Source organism: Lissotriton helveticus, chromosome 8 (genome assembly GCF_964261635.1).
Source record: "Lissotriton helveticus chromosome 8, aLisHel1.1, whole genome shotgun sequence".
Taxonomy (NCBI): Eukaryota; Metazoa; Chordata; class Amphibia; order Caudata; family Salamandridae; genus Lissotriton; species Lissotriton helveticus.
The window spans coordinates 1,593,936,827-1,593,955,743 of NC_136069.1; the positions used below are offsets into that span (position 1 = coordinate 1,593,936,827).

The following is an 18,917-nucleotide window of genomic DNA, read 5'->3' on the forward strand; positions in this document are numbered from 1 at the left end:
CTGCCTGAGGGGGCTGCTGCTGTTGCTGGGCCAGAGGACCGCCACTTGGAGTGTCTCCCTGCCTGGAGACCCAGTGAGCTGGCTCTGGGCCCAGCCTTGCCCCCCCTACCTGCCTAGGGAGCTTTTGTGCTGGTCCCTGGACTTTTGGGTCCCCCAGCGCCTGGAAGCGCTCGCATTTTCCTCCTAGCGCCTGGGAGCGCTTTGTTCTGCTCCTAGCGCTTAAGAGCGCTTTATTTTGGCTGTAGCGCTGGGGAGCGCTTTATTTGTAAAAGCCGGTGCCCACCCGGCATTGGACCCGTTTTTGCCGATTTTCGGCGCATTGCCCACTGGTTTGTTGGCCCGGGCGAGTGTCCACCTCGCCTTATATTTAAATGAGAGGGAGCACCGAGTTCGCCGCCGCAGCCCCGGAGTATTTTTGAAACGTTGCCGGGCCGCTGCCTAGTGCGACCCGGAAGTGCCCGCCTCCCTGCTCGGGGCCGCGCTGTCATTGGCGAACACCCTAGGCAGGAAGCCAGGCAAAACCACAGAGGACGTCCGGACGAGGACGGGACCGGCGAGTGTTCCTTCCGCTTCCCCCGGTCTGGGGAAGCCTAGGAGTGCCTCAGGAGCATGCCCCGGAAGTCCCGCCCCCCGCAGGACGAGTGGAGGAGAGCCTTGGAGCCCCGTGTGGCCGCCGGTGACAAGGAGTATCGACCGGCAGCCTCGCAGAGCAGGTGAGTGGGGCCCGGGGTGGCTGGTGGAAGAGGGGGGCGTCGGGGCACATTGCCGGGGCCCGCCCCCCCCCCTGTGTGCTCACTCCACCTAGGGGCATCCCTTTGTAGTGCGAGCCCTGAGAGGCTCTTGGTTGCCACAGTTGTTTTTAGAGTCCCCAGTGGGGGACTCCAACGAGCGGGGGCATATCTCCAGAGCCTGAGAGGCTCCATCGGGGGCCATTGTCAGTTTGAGTCCCCAGGAGGGGGACTCCGCCGATTTGCCCGCATCTTGTGCCAGGGCCCCCGAGGCCCCAACTTCCGGGCACATTTCTTGAGAGCCGGAGCGGCTCAGAGGCATTTCATTGTCACAAGTCCCCGGAGGGGGGACTCCAACGTAGGGGGCAGTGTGTTTTGAGCCCTGAAAGGCTCCAACGTCGTGCAGGGGCATTACTTCTTAGAGCCTGAGAGAAGAGGCTCCCAGCCCCAGCCCATACTGTTCTTGAGCCCTGGGAGAGGCTCAGCAGCGCCCCAGTTGTTTGAAGAGCCCGAGAGGCTCGTGGCGCCATTTCTTTGAAGTAAGAGCCTAGCAGGGGCTCAGGGGGCATTCATTGATTTCAAGTCCCCAGAGGGAAGGCTCCAACGTTGTCCCCACCAGCATTGCTACAGCTGCCCAGCACTTCGTGGGCAGCTGCCACGTTTAGGCCCCTGACACGGGGACACAGGGCGTCCTAGCCCTAGAGAGGCCAGTTGGCCTAGGGACAGTCACAGGTGGTGACTTAAGTGACTTTTGCGCAGTTGTGTTTTGCTTCTTTCCCTTTGCTAGGTGTTGATGCTTAGGTGATTGCTTTTTCCTTCCATAGGTCCTGAGACTAAGGTCCTAGTTACCTGCGTGATTTTCCTAGAGTGGTTAGGGTTACGTAGGAGGGGTTTACCCCTTACCAGGAAGTCCTGGTTGGGTGCTACATGTGCTATTTTTATGCTAAAGTCATTATATGATTTATGTGCTAAGTATTGTTTCTACCAAGTATTGTTTCTACAAGTGCTAAGTTCTAAAAGTGCATACCCCTGACAGTGGTCCAGGTGGCCCTGTCCTGTACATAATCCCTTGTAAATTCCGCCCGTGCCTGTTGGTACAGTGTAACAGTATGTGTTTTATCTAATGTGTTTTTATTATAATACAAAGGCTATTTTTATATAACCTGGTGTGGAGTCTCCTTTGTGGTGGGCCTTGGGAGTTGTTGCTGGGGGTGCACGCGCAAACACTTAACTTACATCGCATCCAAGTTTAGCCTTGCTGCTCGCGCCACGTTACCTAGAGGGTGAGCAGGGGTTATCTTGTTGTGTGACTCCCTTGCCCTGACTTGGGAATGGGGATCTCTGACTGACTTTGGCGAAAGCCCTGGCCAGCCGGGGGTCCCGTTTCCAACATTGGCGGCAGCGTTGAGGATAAGGATTTGTGTTTGCGTTGTACCACAGTGGCAACTGGCCGCACTACAAAACTCTGCATTTTAGATAACCACATTTAGGGGATTGTTTTTTTTTTAAGTCCATTATTTTCTTCTCCTGAAGGTATCATTGTGTAATTGTGTCAGTACATTTGTCCCCCGCCCTGCGCCCAGAGTCTGGTACCTGTGTCACATGTGGTCAGGTTGAGAAGTCAGGGGTGGTAGAAACTGCCTTACTAGTCCGAGGGGAGGGTTGTGTGTGGATGAATGGTGTGTGGCACTAGACAAGTGAGTGTGAGTTCTCTGGGGTAGAGAGCTTGCTGAATACCTTTGTAACTTTGTACTCTTGCTTCAGCTCTGACAGTTAAGTCCCCTGTGTTGCACGTGTCTGTGAGCATCCTGCCAAGATGGAGTCTGCTTTTAATGTCTGGGGTCTGTTTATGCATGAACTGAGAGAGTTTTGCGAAGAGAGAGACATTGCAGTGAATGAGTCAGACACCCAGTCCCAACTTAGGGGTAACCTAATCCAATGGCAGAAGGAGGACTGGGAGCTTGAGCACAGTGAGGAGAGGGCCCGGGTCTCACACCATGAGGGTGGTGGGTCTGAGGGGAGCCCTGAAGAGTCTGAGGAGGAAGAAAATGATAGCACAGGGACGCCAGAAGATAGTGAGGACCCCATAGATAGGGAGTCCCTTGCTGGGTCCAGCGTAGGAGGCAGCGCCTCATCCCTTTCCCTGTCCCCAGAGGAGCTGGAAGATAGGAGGAGAGAAAGGGAGCACCAGCTGGCTTTAGAAAAGCTCAGGTTAGAGCATGCCCAGGCTATGGCACAGCTGGGCGTTAGAAAGCAACAGCTAGAGACTCAGAGGGTCTTAGCGCAGGAAAGGATAGAGGAGGCTGAGAGGGCCTCCACCAGAGGCAAAGTAGCTCTGGAGGGTAGACTATCCCCTGCGCGCAGTGTTAATTTTCTGGACTCCCCAGGGCGGGTTGAGTCCAGTGGTGGCAGCTATATAGATTTTAGTGTAGGAAATCCCAGTCCCAGTTCCCCCAGTCTGGTACCCGTTTCCCAGGAAGAGGAGTATAGGTTGAAATTCAGGGGCAGTAGGAAGCTGCCTCACCAGTCGTGGGAGGAGTTTGAGGATGAATGTTGTGGAGCACTGTGGGCTTGGGTAGAGACTCACACTGACTCTGATTTTGACACACTGCTTAATATGGTTCTCAAAGAGCAGGTGCTCAGTTGTTGTTCACCAGGGTTGCGCCAGCACCTGTTGGGGTGTGGATTGTCTGATGCATGTGAGCTTGCAGATGAAGCAGACCGCTGGGAGAGAGCCAGAGGTTCTCTAGAGTCATTAGGGAGTGATTCCAAAAGTAGTGGTTCAGGGATCTTCCAGGCCAGCGTGGTGGAAGAGGCTCAGTGTAGCCCAGCTAGGTCCCAGGATAGCGAGGAGGGTGTAGGGGCTTACTGCCTGGCTCAGTGGAGCAGGAGTAAGTGGGTGACCGAGTGTCCCCAGGTGCCCGATGCCCTGCCTCAGGACTTGGATGGTTTATTTAGGGAACACCAGGTTGGGGACCTAGGCTGTCCTATTAGTCCATTTGAGGAGGATCTCTTAGTGAGTAGAGGACTTGGAGCGTCTGTAAACAGAGCTCCTATGGTTCTAGAGTGTGGCAGTACCGCTCCGGTAGGGAGGGTACAGGCGTCCAGAGTGAGGAGTGAATGGGGGATGAGTTCACCAGTGGAAGAACCAGTGGGTCAGGGACTACCCAGTTGGGCTAGGTTCCCGTGTAGTGACCATGGTGACACCACTTCTGTTCTGGGGGATCTTCACGCACTGTCAGGTGGACAGGGGACGGGAGATCTGCGCCAGACAGACAGTCACACGACACATGGGTCATGTGTCAGCCTCAGGGGGATGGCGTGTGAATCCCCAGAAGTCCTGGAGTGCCAGGCAATTATTCCACCAAAGGTTTTAGACCAGAGGTTGGGAGGCCAGGTTCAGGATCAGCCTGACCTGAAGGGTAGGACGACTGTAACCAGTGTCCTGACCGGTTCTTCTTCCAGAGGAACTTCTCCAGTTGGGAGAGGGCAGACCTCTGGAAGGGGGTGCAGAGGGTGGGAGAGCCCACCTCTGACCCCGGTGCAACCTGAGTGGATAAGCCCGGGGTTGGAATGGCGTTCTAGGTGTACCCCTCGTCGGAGGTGGAGGAACCCTAGAAGAAGAGGTAGGGGGAGGAGAGCCTTCCCCGAGACTCCTGGTCCGCCTGAGGTTGTAGGCCCTAGGCTGGAGAACCAGTGGCAGTCTAGTCCTGTATGGAAGACAGGAAGAGTGGAGAAGGGCTCCTATGTGCCAGGGGTTACTACCCCCCGCTCTGCGAATAGAGAAGGACCGGTGGCACCTGGGTGGCCCAGGGCCTGGTCCTGGCCGCGGACAGCTTGGGAGTACTAGTGGGATAGCCCAGTTGGTCCAGACAGTGGTTTGAGAAGGAATCCCATGGCTTCACCGTGGCATAGAACGGGAGGGTGTCCCTGCAGTTGCGAGCCCGCGTCCGTGTTCTATCGCCCCAAGCAGGGAAGTCCATCACGGTGGTGATTGGTCTACCCTGCGTTTTGGCAGGAAGGGGGTTGTGTTGGACTTGGCCCTTATGGCAGGTTCACACCTAGACTTTTTGCTTGTAATGGTGACCTGGTGATGGTGATTTTTGGGTTCTGCGCACTTTCACTGTGTCCCAGTGGAAAGTGCGTGCGCACTTTGAGTGCATGTGGTGAGATAGGCCTGCCCTCCCATAGGAATGCAAGGGGAATGTATGTGTCCCTGGTAGTTCCTGATGCGTGGGGAGTGCGGGCTTGAGTTTGGTATGTGTGGACTCGTGGGAGTAAATGCTGCGCGATAGTATGTGCAGCTTGTATGTGTCTAGTAGGGAAATGCCACTTCTAGACATGGCTATGTGTGTGCTGTGAAGGTGCTGGCGTGTGATTGGCTGGAGCTGGCTGGTGAGCCTGGCTCCAGGAAGGCTGGATGGGTCTGCCCGGTGGTGAGTGGGAGATTAGCATGCTGATGGCTGGGGAGGAGTGTACCTGTGTCCTGAATGAGGCTGGGTTTTCCCCTGACAATGCTGGCTCCGCCCCCCTGTGGTGCGACTAACGACCCTAGCCCTGCCAGTGAATAGAGAGGGTGGTTGAGCCCATCAGCAGTGCTCACAGACCAGCTGCGACTGGTTCTGCCCCCACCCTGCACCTAAAGACAAAGGATTTACTGTATAAAAATGGAGCTGTGTCCCCACAGAAGTTGTTCTCTTCCAGGATCCTGCCTGAGGGGGCTGCTGCTGTTGCTGGGCCAGAGGACCGCCACTTGGAGTGTCTCCCTGCCTGGAGACCCAGTGAGCTGGCTCTGGGCCCAGCCTTGCCCCCCCCTACCTGCCTAGGGAGCTTTTGTGCTGGTCCCTGGACTTTTGGGTCCCCCAGCGCCTGGAAGCGCTCGCATTTTCCTCCTAGCGCCTGGGAGCGCTTTGTTCTGCTCCTAGCACTTAAAAGCGCTTTATTTTGGCTGTAGCGCTGGGGAGCGCTTTATTTGTAAAAGCCAGTGCCCACCCGGCATTGGACCCGTTTTTGCCGATTTTCGGCGCATTGCCAAGTTCGCCGCCGCAGCCCCGGAGTATTTTTGAAACGTTGCCGGGCCGCTGCCTAGTGCGACCCGGAAGTGCCCGCCTCCCTGCTCGGGGCCGCGCTGTCATTGGCGGACACCCGAGGCAGGAAGCCAGGCAAAACCACAGAGGACGCCCGGACGAGGACGGGACCGGCGAGTGTTCCTTCCGCTTCCCCCAGTCTGGGGAAGCCTAGGAGTGCCTCAGGAGCATGCCCCGGAAGTCCCGCCCCCCCGCAGGACGAGAGGAGGAGAGCCTTGGAGCCCCGTGTGGCCGCCGGTGAAAAGGAGTATCGACCGGCAGCCTCGCAGAGCGGGTGAGTGGGGCCCGGGGTGGCTGGTGGAAGAGGGGGGCGTCGGGGCACATTGCCGGGGCCCGCCCCCCCCCCCCCCTGTGTGCTCACTCCACCTAGGGGCATCCCTTTGTAGTGCGAGCCCTGAGAGGCTCTTGGTTGCCACAGTTGTTTTTAGAGTCCCCAGTGGGGGACTCCAACGAGCGTGGGCATATCTCCAGAGCCTGAGAGGCTCCATCCGGGGCCATTGTCAGTTTGAGTCCACAGGAGGGGAACTCCGCCGATTTGCCTGCATCTTGTGCCAGGGCCCCCGAGGCCCCAACTTCCGGGCACATTTCTTGAGAGCCGGAGCGGCTCAGAGGCATTTCATTGTCACAAGTCCCCGGAGGGGGGACTCCAACGTAGGGGGCAGTGTGTTTTGAGCCCTGAAAGGCTCCAACGTCGTGCAGGGGCATTACTTCTTAGAGCCTGAGAGAAGAGGCTCCCAGCCCCAGCCCATACTGTTCTTGAGCCCTGGGAGAGGCTCAGCAGCGCCCCAGTTGTTTGAAGAGCCCGAGAGGCTCGTGGCGCCATTTCTTTGAAGTAAGAGCCTAGGAGGGGCTCAGGGGGCATTCATTGATTTCAAGTCCCCAGAGGGAAAGCTCTAACGTTGTCCCCACCAGCATTGCTACAGCTGCCCAGCACTTCGTGGGCAGCTGCCACGTTTAGGCCCATGACACTGGGACACAGGGCGTCCTAGCCCTAGAGAGGCCAGTTGGCCTAGGGACAGTCACAGGTGGTGACTTAAGTGACTTCTGCGCAGTTGTGTTTTTCTTCCCTGCACCTCTGAATGTGTTTTTATGCGTCATGTGCCTGTTCTTACACCTCTGAATGTATTGTTGATGCATCATGTGTTTTCCTTCCATACACCGCTGAATGTATGTTATGCATCATGTGTTATGTGCTTACACCCCTACAGGTATTGTGATACTTAGGTGGTTGTTTTTCTCCTAGTGCAGATGGTACTAGTGAGATCCTGGTTACCAGTAGTTACTGGTTGTGTGCTACAGTGATTTTACATTCTATGTGCTATGTTCTAAAAGTGTTACTTCTAAAAGTGCTGATTCCTGACAGTGGTCCCGGTGGCCCTGTCTTGTACATATCCCCTGTAAATTCTGCCCGTGCCTCTGGCACATTGTAAAGTGTGTGTTTTCATCTAATGTGTTTTGGTGTAATACAAAGGCTATTTTTTATATAACCTTGTGTGGAGTTTCCTTTGTGGTGGGCCTTTGGGTGTTGTTGCTGGGGTGCGTGCGCAAATACTTAACTCACATCGCCTCCGAGTTTAGCCTTGCTGCTCGCGCCACGTTACCTAGAGGGTGAGCAGGGGTTATCTTGGCGTGTAACTCCCTTGCCCTGACTTAGGAGTGGGGTCTCTGACTGACTTTGGCGAAAGCCCTGGCCAGCCGGGGATCCCATTTCTAACAAGAATGTTCTACAAATTTTGCTTTCCTTGGCCCTGTATGCCGGGTTAAGAGAAACATACAGTCTTTATGTGGGTCTTTAGGGCGAAGTCTCTTTTTTTACACATTTCCTACATGGCTTAAAGAACAAGTTACTTACCTTCAGTAATGTCTTATCTGTTAGGGACTATCAAGCTGCAGATTCCTTACCTTTTGACTTGTCCCCAGGCATTAGACTGGAACTAGAGAGGATCTGCGTGCCGTAGGAGGCGTCGTTCTGCTCTGTGTGGCATCATTGGCCACTCCGCGCTGGAAGTGATGTGCATGGTGCCTATATAGGCACCACCCCAGCATGCTGACATCTGTTACTTTTCTCGACTTTCCACGCCAGAAGTGGGTAGTCACGAAGCACATGGACCACTGGTGTGGAATACTAGGGCCCTGAAAGGGGAAAGCCCTGTCCCTGTAAATCTGTTCGCAGACCAGGGAGGATGGGTGGGTTGGTAAGCAATCTGCAGCCAGATAGAGTCTCTAACAGATAAGGCATTACACCAAAGGTAAGTAACTTGTTCATCTGATAGAGACTTCTAGCTGCAGATTCCTTACGCTAGAATAGATACTCAAACAATACCTCCCTGGAGGTGGGTTTGCGGATCAATTTCACATAATGCATTTTGCCCGTTCTGCAGGACAGAACAGGCAAAATGCCCATCCCTATGGACCTGACTGTCCAGGCAGTAGTGCTTGGTAAACGTGTGCAAGGAAGCCCATATTGCTGCCTGACAGATGTCCAGGACCACAACTCCTCTTGCTAATGCAGTGGTTGTAGCTTTAGCTCTTCTGGAATTAGCATGCAAACCTTCAGAGGATTGCTTCTTAGCCAGTGCGTAGCAGATTTTGATAGAGAGCATGATCCATCGTCCTCTTCTGTATGTCCTGTACTTTCTTAGGTCCAACATAGCCCACAAAGAGTTGGTTGTCCACCCGGAACTCTCGTGCAACGACAACGCTCTTTTTGAGTCTAGACAGTGAAGTAGCTTCTCTTCCTTGAAGGGACGAGGCAAAGCATAAAAAGTAGTCAGAGTGATGAATTGGCCGACATGAAAGGGGGTGACCACTTTCTGTAGAAGGAAGCTCTCGTACAATGCACCAGTTTCTCTGGGTAGATGTTCAGGTAATGAAGTTTGGATGACAATGCCTGAAGCTCACTGACCCTCTGGACAGATTTATAGCCTAGAAAAAGTCAGTCTTGGTGGTAAGGAGCCTGAGTGGACAATTGTGCAGGGGCTCCAAGGGAGCGCACATAAGGAACGTGAGGACAAGATTAAGGTCCCACTGGGGCATAATACATGGAGAAGGTGGGAGCAAATGTTGAAAACCTTTCAGAAATCTATTTACAATAGGGGATTTGAAAAGGTATGTCTGGTCAGGCAACTGCATAAAGGCTGAAATAGCAGAAAGATAACCTTTAAGAGATGCCAAGAGCAGAGCCCAGCTGGGCAAGAGGAAGTATGAAGAGAAGCACCTGAGAGAGGCGGCAGAAAGGGGACCGATCTGTTTTTCTGTACAACAGGCCAACATTTTCTTCAATGATCGGCGTATACCGTCTTGGTGGAGGGATGGCTGGCTGCCAAGATAATGTTACAGACTTCAGGCGGAAGGTCAAAAGCTGTCCACTTTCACAAGTCTCCGCACAAGAAGGTGAAGAGTTGACAGGTTCAGGTGGAGGACTCTCCCCTGCTGAGACTGAGATCCTCATAAAGAGGCAGCCTGATTGGAGGACCAATGGCCATGCTCAACAGCTCGGGTTACCAGACTCTCTGTGCCCAGTCCAGAGCCACAAGGATGTTATGTTAAAAATTTTATGTTAAAGAAACTTAGTACCGCGCACATACACCAATTGGTTTCTTGGCGCTCGGAGACCAGTGGAAGGACACAGGGAAGTGAGTGCAGCTAGCCGTGAGCAAGACGGAACAGATGTGTTTTCAAGAATTTACGGAAAGTAGGATAGTCAGGAGTGAGGCGAATAGAGAGAGGAAAGGAGTTTCAGGTGGACGGGGCAAGAAAAGAGAAACAGGCACCACCGTGCTTCTTACGATTGAACCTAGGGGTGATCAGAAGATTGTGAGCAGAGGATCTGAGGTGTCGAGAGGGAACATAGGAATGCAAACAGAGAGAAATAAAGACAGGAGCAGAGGCAAAGAGAGATTTGAACATGGTGCATCCCATTTTAAAAATACAACGTTGCGCAACCGGGAGCCAGTGTAGAATTTTTAGCTTTGGGGTGACGTGTTGGTGTTTGGGCTGCTGAAAAATTAATCTGGCTGCCTGGTTTTGCACCAGTTGGAGTCGGGAGAGATGGCATGCAGGAATCCCCACGTATAGACAGTTGGCATAGTCTAATCGTGAGGTGACCAGGGCCAGAATAACAAGGGTGAGAGCCTCTGGTGATAGGAACCTTCGGATCTTCCCGATTCTGCGGAGATGATAAAAGCAGGCCAAGGTAACAGCGTTGATGTGCGGCCGCATCGAAAGGTCACTAGAGATGGTAACACCTAGGCTCTTCACAGAGTTGACTGGACAGGGAGGGGGACCAAGGGCAGAGGGCCAGAAGTTGGGAGTCCAGGGATGTTGGAGCCCGCCAAACAGAACCAGCTCTGTCTTGCTAGGATTGAGCTTCAGCTGGCTGAAGTTCATCCACTCATAGATGGTAAGCATTGTGGTTTGAAAATTAGAGCAGGAAAGAGGGGAGGGGTCGATGGGGAAAATGAGTTGCAGATCATCTGCATAGTTGAAAGTAGTGACAGAAAAGTGACGGAGAGAGACAAGGAGGGGCTGCATGTAAAGATTAAACAAAAGAGGGGACAAAGCAGAACCCTGGGGAACACCACAAGAAAGTGAAATTAGGGGAGCAGAGAAGGAAGACAGGTGAACCGATTGGGAGCGAAGTTGGAGAAAGGATACAATCCACGACAGGGCCAGGCCAGAGATGCCAGCATTTCTGACACGGTCAACCAAAATATCATGGTCGACTGTGTCAAATGCGGCCGAGAGATCTAATAGCACTAGGGCCTGGGCCAAGTTCTTATCAGCCCCCCGTCTCAGCGTATCCATGACCGCCACCACCACTGCCTCCGTGGAATGGGCTGGTCTAAAACCTGCCTGTCGATCATCGAGGAAGTGAGTTTCCTCGATAAAAGTGCTCAGGCAGCGGGTGACGTAAGTCTCCAGGACCTTCCCCAAGTAAGGGAGGAGGGAGATGGGTCGGTAGTTACCCAGGATCGCAGGGTCAGAACCACGTTTTTTTAAAATGGGTACCACCACAGCGCTTTTGAAAGCATTGGGGACAGAGCCTGTAGAGAGTGAGCGATTTAGAAGGTCAAGAGGAGGGCCGGGGCAGGCCATAAAAGCATCTCTTAGGATTGAAGGAGGGCAACAGTCATTAGGAGAGCCAGAGCCGACAGCCTGGAGTAATGAGAAAAAGGTATCCAAGGAGATAGGGGGAAATTCGTGCAGGGAGGGAGGATTTGGAGAGGGAAGGGCACTGTCCTGAGACATAGTGGTAGGGGGAATGTTATTTTTAATTATGGAGATTTTGTCGATAAAAAAAGAATTAAGGGAGTCACACAAAACTTGTGAGGGTAGAGGCTGAGGTGTAACTCGATCAGGTAGGGAAAGTTCAGCTACAATGGAAAAAATTTCTCTTGTTTTGGATGCAGAATTGATAACTTTCTGGGAGTAATGGGAGGATTTGGCCAAAATAATCGATTTTTTATAGGATTTTAATAGGTCGGTATAGGTGGACTTTAATAAAGGATCATAGTTGCGCCTCCAACGGCGCTCAGCCTGTCTGAGAAGGAGTTTGTCAGCCTTCAGTTGGTCAGTAAACCAACGCTGAGTGTCGTGAGGGCGTTTAGATTTAATAATTTTAATGGGGGCGACCACATCACTGGCTTGGGACAGCCATTGGTCCAATGTGGCTGCCTGAGAGTTCAAGTCAAGGTGGTCAGGGGGGAGTGTGGATGCAAGAATCGAGTGAAGGAGGGAAATGTCAGCGTGCTTCCAGTTACGTGCCGTGAAATTGGGAATTAAAGGGGGACGGGTGGGTGCTGAGAGGTGTAGGGAGAAAGAGATAAAAAATGATCGGACCAGGTGCAGGGATAGACCAAAGGGGGGGAAATATCGAAGTTGGTGGTCCATACCTGGTCCAAGGTATGGCCCTTATTGTGTGTAGCAACAGAGATATGTTGTGAGAAATTTAAACCAAGTAGGAGACCGGAGAATTCGAGTGAAAGAGAGGATTCAAGGGGGTCTAATGGCCAATAATTGAAATCGCCAATGATCAAGACCCTGGCGGAATTAATGGCCATCTGCGAAATCAAATTGCTAAACAGGGATGGGAAGAAGGGCATGTTGACAGGGGGACGGTACACTAAAACACAGATGAAAGAAAATTTGGGAGATGTGAATTTCAACGTGAGGATATCAGAGTTTGTTATAGGTGTGGTTGTAAGGGAAGTGAATTGTAGGTTGGAGCGGATGATGGCAGCAACACCACCGCCAGGTCTGCCAGAAGTCCTATTAGAGTGAAGAATATAATAACCCGAAGGTATAGCGGCCAGGATGTCAGGATAGGAGTCAGCATGGAGCCAGGTTTCGGCGAGGAGCAAGATGTCAATATTGCCACCTTCCAGAAGTTGAAATACATCAAGTTGATGTTTAGGAAGGGAGCGGGTATTAAGATAAACTAATGAGATAAAACGATTACCAGAGGAGCTTGGCTTAATCAGCATGGGGGCGGCAAAGTTAGAGGAAGAGGTGGAAGGGGAAGGGGCCGGGGGAGTGGTGGAAGGAAGGGAAGAGAATATGTCGTATTTCTGAGCAATAGCGATTATGTGAGGAGCAAGGGGGGCACAGGGAGACAGAGAACGAAGTTCATGTGAGGAATAAGTGATGCGTCGGGCAGCATGCATGGCCCCGGGCCTCGGTCGGCCGCTGACGGGCGCTGACGGGCTTGACTTATGCGCGAAGTCGGTGCTCCCGCTGCGCTCGTCCGCTGCGCTCGTCCGCTGCGCTTCCTCCAAGTCGCCATTTATACTGGTCGACGTGAACCACTAGACCGCTCACCTGCACGGTGGAGAGGCAGAGCGGAAGTGGTGCAGAGCCGGAAGTGGCGCTCGTGCATGGACCCTCCGCACAAACGGCACACTGCCGGGGCGGACCGGGGTCGAGAGCAGGTAAGTAAAGTAGGCGTGACAATCAGAAATAGTGCGGGCGCTGTGAACATAACACACAAAATAACAGTAAAATATTTAAGAAATGCGCAAGCAGCTCGTAGTCAGCTAGGCTACACACAGAATAACGATAAGGTCTTTAAAAATGAGCAAGCAGCTCGTAGTCAGCTGTGATAAGGTTAAAAAGTCCTTCGGCAGCGCTGGTGCACGCCCGTGGCCTTCAAGCCACGTTAGTCTACCTGCGGAGCCAAACTGAACTGAGGATGACTTGGGCCCGGTCATTCCTGATCTTCTCAATAACTCTGGGTAGGAGTGATATGGGCAGAAAGGCATATAGGAGGCCGGAGCACCATTTGAGAAGAAAAGCGACTCTGAGTGATAAATGCCTTGGAAACTCCAGCACACAGAACTGCTGACATTGCGCATTGTTAGCGCCATTTGTGATCCACTAAGCATCTTTGACTGAGTTACTCCGCTCTGGCATTCAGAGAGCCCGCCAGATGTTGAACCACTAGGTATAAGGCCTGAACTTCCAGCCATGTCAGGAGACACAGCAATTCTTGAAAAGGGGTCCTCACACCACCCCGCCCTGTTTATTGCAGTACCACTTGGAGGTGGTGTTGTTGTGAACATCTGCACTAGCCTTCCCTTGATAGAGGGTTGAAAGATTTTCAATGCCATCCAGATCGCATGGTGATCCAACAGGTTTATATGGAGTCCAGATTCTGCAAGAGACCAGAGGCCTCTGATCTTCACCTTCCCCAGATGATTGCCCAACCACAGGAGTGATGCATCTGTCACTTCTGTCAGGTCTGGTTGGGGAAAGGATGGGTTCTGCCACTGACCCAATTCCCGTTCGTTAGCCACCACTGCAGGTCTTTTGCAGTTCCCTCTAAATTCAGGTCCAACTGCAGTGCCCACATATGCCAACGGACATGTGTCACAAGCAGGAAACAGGAGGTCATGAGGCCCAGCAGCCTCCAAGTCAGTCTCACTGAAATCAAGCACAGAAACTGACACATTGATATCACAGCATAAATATCGTGGACTTTACAGTTGGGAGGACAGGCCCGAAACTGCTACGTGTCCACAAAAACGCTCAGATGAAAAGGAGCATCTGAAAGGGAGTCAGGTTTCACTTTGGCATGTTGATAGTGAACCTCAGCGAATGCAGGAGGTCTGCCATATTCTAGAGGTGAGAGACGACAGCCTGGGTCGAATATGCCTTCAACAGCCAGGCGTCGATATAGGGAAAAACTGGTACCTGTGATCATTGAAGATGAGCTGAAACCACAGCCATCAACTTGGTAAACACCCGAGAGGTGCTGGTAATGCCAAATGAGAGAATGCTTGGGACCTACAGTGAACTGCAGGTAACGTCTGTGGGCGGGCAGGACTGGGATGTTAAAATATGCGTCTTGCAAGTTCAACGTTACCGTCCAGTCTCCCGGGTCCAGCGCAGACAAACCTGAGTGAGCATTTTGAACTTCTCTTTCTTGAAGAAGAAATTGAGAGAGAGCCGGAAAAGCATAGGACCAAGACCTCCATCCTTCTTGGGCACCAGAAAGTAGCGGGAATAGCAACCACAATCTACTTCTGGTATCTGCACTCTCTATGGCTCCCTTGTCCAAGAGAGCCATCACTTCCTTGCGGAGAAGGGATAGATGGTCCTATGTCAACGTGTCTTTAGTAGGTGGCATGGAAAGAGGGGTTGTCTCGAAGGGGAGGAAGTAGCCCTTTAGACGATCTGCAAAACCCACCGGTCCAATGTCATAAACCACCAGTGGGGCAGGCCCTGCCCTCCACTGGGTGCCCCTGGTGGCAGAAGGACATACTATAAGGATTTGGAGGCTGGGGCTGCCGGGGGAGTGGTGGACTGGCTTGACCTTTGGCTGCCCAACCCATGGGGTCTGTGAATGCCGCATCCTTGTCTACACAGAGGTTGGGAAGACTGAACGCCATGGTGGCTGGCCGGGTAAAGATGTGGCTGGAAGCCTCTTCTGTGGGCACAAAAAGAGCGAACAGCAGATTGGTGGTTAAGAGGGGTCATGGGAAGGCCGAAGGACCTGGCTTTAGCCATCTTGTCCAGGAACCATCAAAGGGCATGTCTCTAAGTAATGTTTGGATATCCCACTGATAGTTATAAACCAAGCATGGAGCCAGGGCCACGGTCGACTAAACCGCTCTGCCTAGTGAGTCGGTGGTGTCCAGTCCACATCTAATAATGAACTTAGCTGCATCCCTTCAGTCGACAACAGCCTGGGAGAGCACAACTTGGGCCTCGTTCAAAACCGTTGGCACCACCTGCACAACCGTATCCCACAGAGCATGGGAAAGCAGGACAAAAGGCATGCAGTGTTCACAGACCACAATACCAGGCTGGTGGAAGAAAACATTTTCTCCAGCCTCTTGCATTACCAATCCGGTTGTGTGGTTGGGAATGCGCCAGAATTTACGTGGTAGTGGAGGCATGGACCACCAAGTTCTCCGGGGTAGAGTATTCTGTGACGAATTTTAGGTCCCCGGGAGCGAAGGGGTGGTCGTGTGCAATTGTACTGTTTACAGGAGCCCCTGTGTTGCTCGGATAAAGTCCCTAAAAGGACATCAGTAAAAGCTTTGTTAAAGAGGAGAAGTGGTTCTTAAGGGGACCGTCCCGGCAGGAGCACTTCTGTCAAGATGTTAGTCTTGACTGCCACTGAGGGAAAACTAAGGTCCAGGACCCTGGCTGCTCTCTTCACCACCACTGCGAAGGAAGCTGCCTCCTCCATAGCCATGGTAGGGGGAGAAAGCATGACAGTATTTTGAGAGGTATCCTGTCTGCTGGCATTCGCCAAACCCTTAATCCAGTCCCTGTCAGTATCATATGGCTGGTATTCTTCAGGGTCCAACGACCCCTCTCATTCCTCCCTTCGGCCTAGCCCATAACAATAGGGCTCATGCTCTGGCATGGCTCCAGTCAGAATCCGAGTCGGGCATTGGAGTTGGAGTTAGGGATATAAATGGGGACGGCACTGCGAGGAGGGTCACCTTAGGACCAGTGTCAGGGAAGGTCGAGATGGCACAACCAGCACTGATCTGGACCCATCTGTGGATCCCTGAGGGCCAACTGTTGCCGGGGCCCGAGCCGTCAGCATGGATGCATTAGGAGGCCCTCCCAAACCCCCAGTACCCAAAGTCGCTCCAGGAGGAATGGGCCACCAAAATATGAGGTGCATGGCCTCATAGAATTCTTTTAGTTGAACGGATGTCGCTTCAGCTCCCAAAAACTTGGGGAGGTGCAGAGACGGACAAGGCACTGGCTCAACTGCGAAGCCAGGTCTCGCGTGTCGACGCTCCAATTGACGGACGAGGTGAGGTCAAAGTACGCTTCAACAACTTCTTCTTCTTCTTCTTGTGGGAGCAGGGCTCACCCGAATGGCCCGATGTCTTTGGCTAGAAGTCTATCAAATAGGGCTCTGCTTCTTAGATTCAGACATAGTTTGATTTTTAGTTTTAATAATTCCTTGAAATATTGGGGTATACATTGAAAGAAATAGTCTCTTATCTGACTGAGAAAGAAGTGCTCACAGGGGCTCCCTTCATACACGGCGTGCCGTAGAAATCTCAACTTGCTAGCCTGGGTTTGGAGAGGGGAATATTGTGCTTTGCTCTGATTGGCGGAGTTTGGGTGTTTTATAAAGAGGTGGAAAGGTTACTGTTTTGACTATGTGAAAGCTATCTAGGTGTATATTTAACATTGCACTGATCACTATGTAGTACAGCTCGACAAGGGGGATTATTAAAGCATGTTAATCCATTAAAGATCCAACACTGCATAATCATAATAATAATATAAAATACAAGCTAAAAAAACAATAGCTTGGATGTTCACTATTTTGCCAGCAATAATTTTGGAGATCAATATGTTGGAGTTTGATAGTGTAGTCCAGAACTGTTCAAACGCGCCGTTTTGGAGCACTATGCTACCCAACACTCATCTTCTCTTTATGTGACAGACAGTCATTAAAGCCAGAGAGATGCGCTCCAAGATCAAAATTACACGAATCAGGCCCAGCTGGCATAAAGGACAAGAACTTCATAATCTGAAACAATGCTCATGTAATTCATTGTTTACTCTTGCTACCAGACTACTGGAACAGATGTCAATTTAAAAAGCACATTTTCTCCCTTCATATTATATTTAAAGTAAATATTTTTATTCTTAAAAGGAAATATATCACTATCCTGATTTTATACTTCCCTCACTTACTTTATTGTTACCATCAGAGATTTAAGTTACTGCTCTCCATTTTTTCTGACCTGATAACATTTCCATCACCTTTTACTTACAGATGCAGTCTTGCCTACTAACTATGCAACCCGAAACTAGCAGGGTGACCATTTGTTTAATCGTCTCAAGAACCCAAAAAAAAGGGAACTGCCTTCAAGGGTTTTAGCCATCTAAGTAAGTAGATCTTGTTTTAATAACTTCCTGATGAGAAAAAATAAATGGAGTAAGGAGTGGGAAAGCCTAGGTGATCTAATCCTCGTTTGCATACTTTTATATGTAATGGGCGTGTGAGAGAGCTAGCAATGAATGTTTAAACTGAAACACACACCGGCTGTTAGACCAAATACCCGGCTTGGTTGTGGTTTTGTATAGTCTTTCTTTGTAAAAGAAAAAATATTAGATCTTCTTAACATGATGCAGCATTTCTGAAGCATGATGGTTGCATTCCTCACTCACTCAAAGAATCACAAAGATGACAATTCCACTAGCCACACATGTCATTTTCTTGGACAATATGGCATGAATGAATACTGCAAATAGCCATCATTAGGCCAAATTGAAATAATATAGCATCCTGTTCATATGAAACATTGAAATATTTTCAATGCATTTCTATTCACTTCTTATTTTGGTTCTTACCCTAGCACTGACGAAGATGAAATCCTTCCTCTGAGATTTGTCCTTCTCTTTCTCAAATACGATTCCCAGCTTGGCCTGCGTCCGCTGAGATTTGATCAGCTGTCGGACTGAATAATGACAACATCATGAAGGTGAAATTAGAGATTAAGCTAATACACAGTAATAAGTTTAAAGAAGATTACCCTTTTTTCTTCCAAATAGCCAACACATTTAAACAAGCAATGCAAAAATTAAAATAATGCTCACTGGTGTATTCACTCAGGCGATCCTATCTTCCTGAGATTACTAATGCAGTGGAACTGCAGTCATCAGCTAAACCAAAAAAGCACCTACATCCCTACCGGTGCACACAAAATTCCTTTATGGAGTGTCCCATATGAACTTCAACCTCCGTTTCTTTATAATCATTAAGCTCTAGTATAAATACCTCATCTATAGATAAAGTGATGCCTAGTGAATCATAAAATTAAGAGACATATATAGTATGACTAGCAGTTCAGGAGATGCTACACAATGAGGCAACCTTTCCTAAAATCTACCTTCAGATGCCTTTTTTATCTCCATGTTTCGAGAGTATATGTGCAGCTCTTAGGTATTATGCCTTTTCCCTAAGCCTGGGACTCAAATAAGCCAAATCTCTTTGACTCAGCTTATATTTTCCACCTTATTATGAGACCATTCACCTCTTAACAGGATTTGTCTTATCCTCATATTATGTTTCTCTTCATCCTTCCCAAAAACCAAGATATTCTCTTGGTATATCTTCACTCCTTGTATCGTCTCCAAAACCCTTTACATAATCCTCTGGAACACGGAGGCTTTGAAAATAAGCCCAGAAGGCATCTGTAAAAATCATTAAGTACCACTGGGAGTCACAAAGGCAATCAATTCTTTGGAATCACCATGCAGTCTCACCTGGTGGTATGCAGACACTAGATCTAGTGTGGAAAATATTTAGCCCTCAACATGAACATTATTACTGTAATGTTCTGGAGAGAATGTTTATCAGCCTCCATGCATTTGTTGAGTCCTCTTAGGTTCATGCATAGCCTAATGTACCCTCTTTCTTTACGAGCCACAGCCACAGGAGCGAACAACTCTACAATCTCAATGATGCTTGCTGAGATGAGTCTTTCCAATTCCCTTGTAACTTCCTCTCAGAAGTTAGTAGTAATATTCCTTACCCTGTTTGCCACTGGTTGCATTCTTTAATCTTATCCGATGGACATAACCCTTCAAGCAACTCAATTTATCACTAAAGGCTTTT

General features: G+C 50.6%; 1 protein-coding gene and 1 long non-coding RNA gene across 4 annotated transcripts in view; one reads left to right on the forward strand and one right to left on the reverse strand.

Annotated features, from left to right (window-relative positions):
* The window catches only part of INPPL1 (inositol polyphosphate phosphatase like 1), a 755,507-nt gene that overhangs the window by 294,418 nt on the left and 442,172 nt on the right, over positions 1 to 18,917 (reverse strand). For all 3 annotated transcript variants that reach the window (XM_078658619.1, XM_078658620.1, XM_078658621.1), the window contains one exon: positions 17,651 to 17,757. In XM_078658619.1, coding sequence (XP_078514745.1) covers positions 17,651 to 17,757 — 107 coding nt within the window. The remainder of the gene's footprint in view (positions 1 to 17,650; positions 17,758 to 18,917) is intronic.
* LOC144773538 (uncharacterized) overlaps positions 1 to 18,917 on the forward strand; it is a 116,366-nt gene that overhangs the window by 90,167 nt on the left and 7,282 nt on the right. The window contains exon 2 of the long non-coding RNA XR_013600000.1: positions 17,073 to 17,185. This is a non-coding gene — a long non-coding RNA (uncharacterized LOC144773538). The remainder of the gene's footprint in view (positions 1 to 17,072; positions 17,186 to 18,917) is intronic.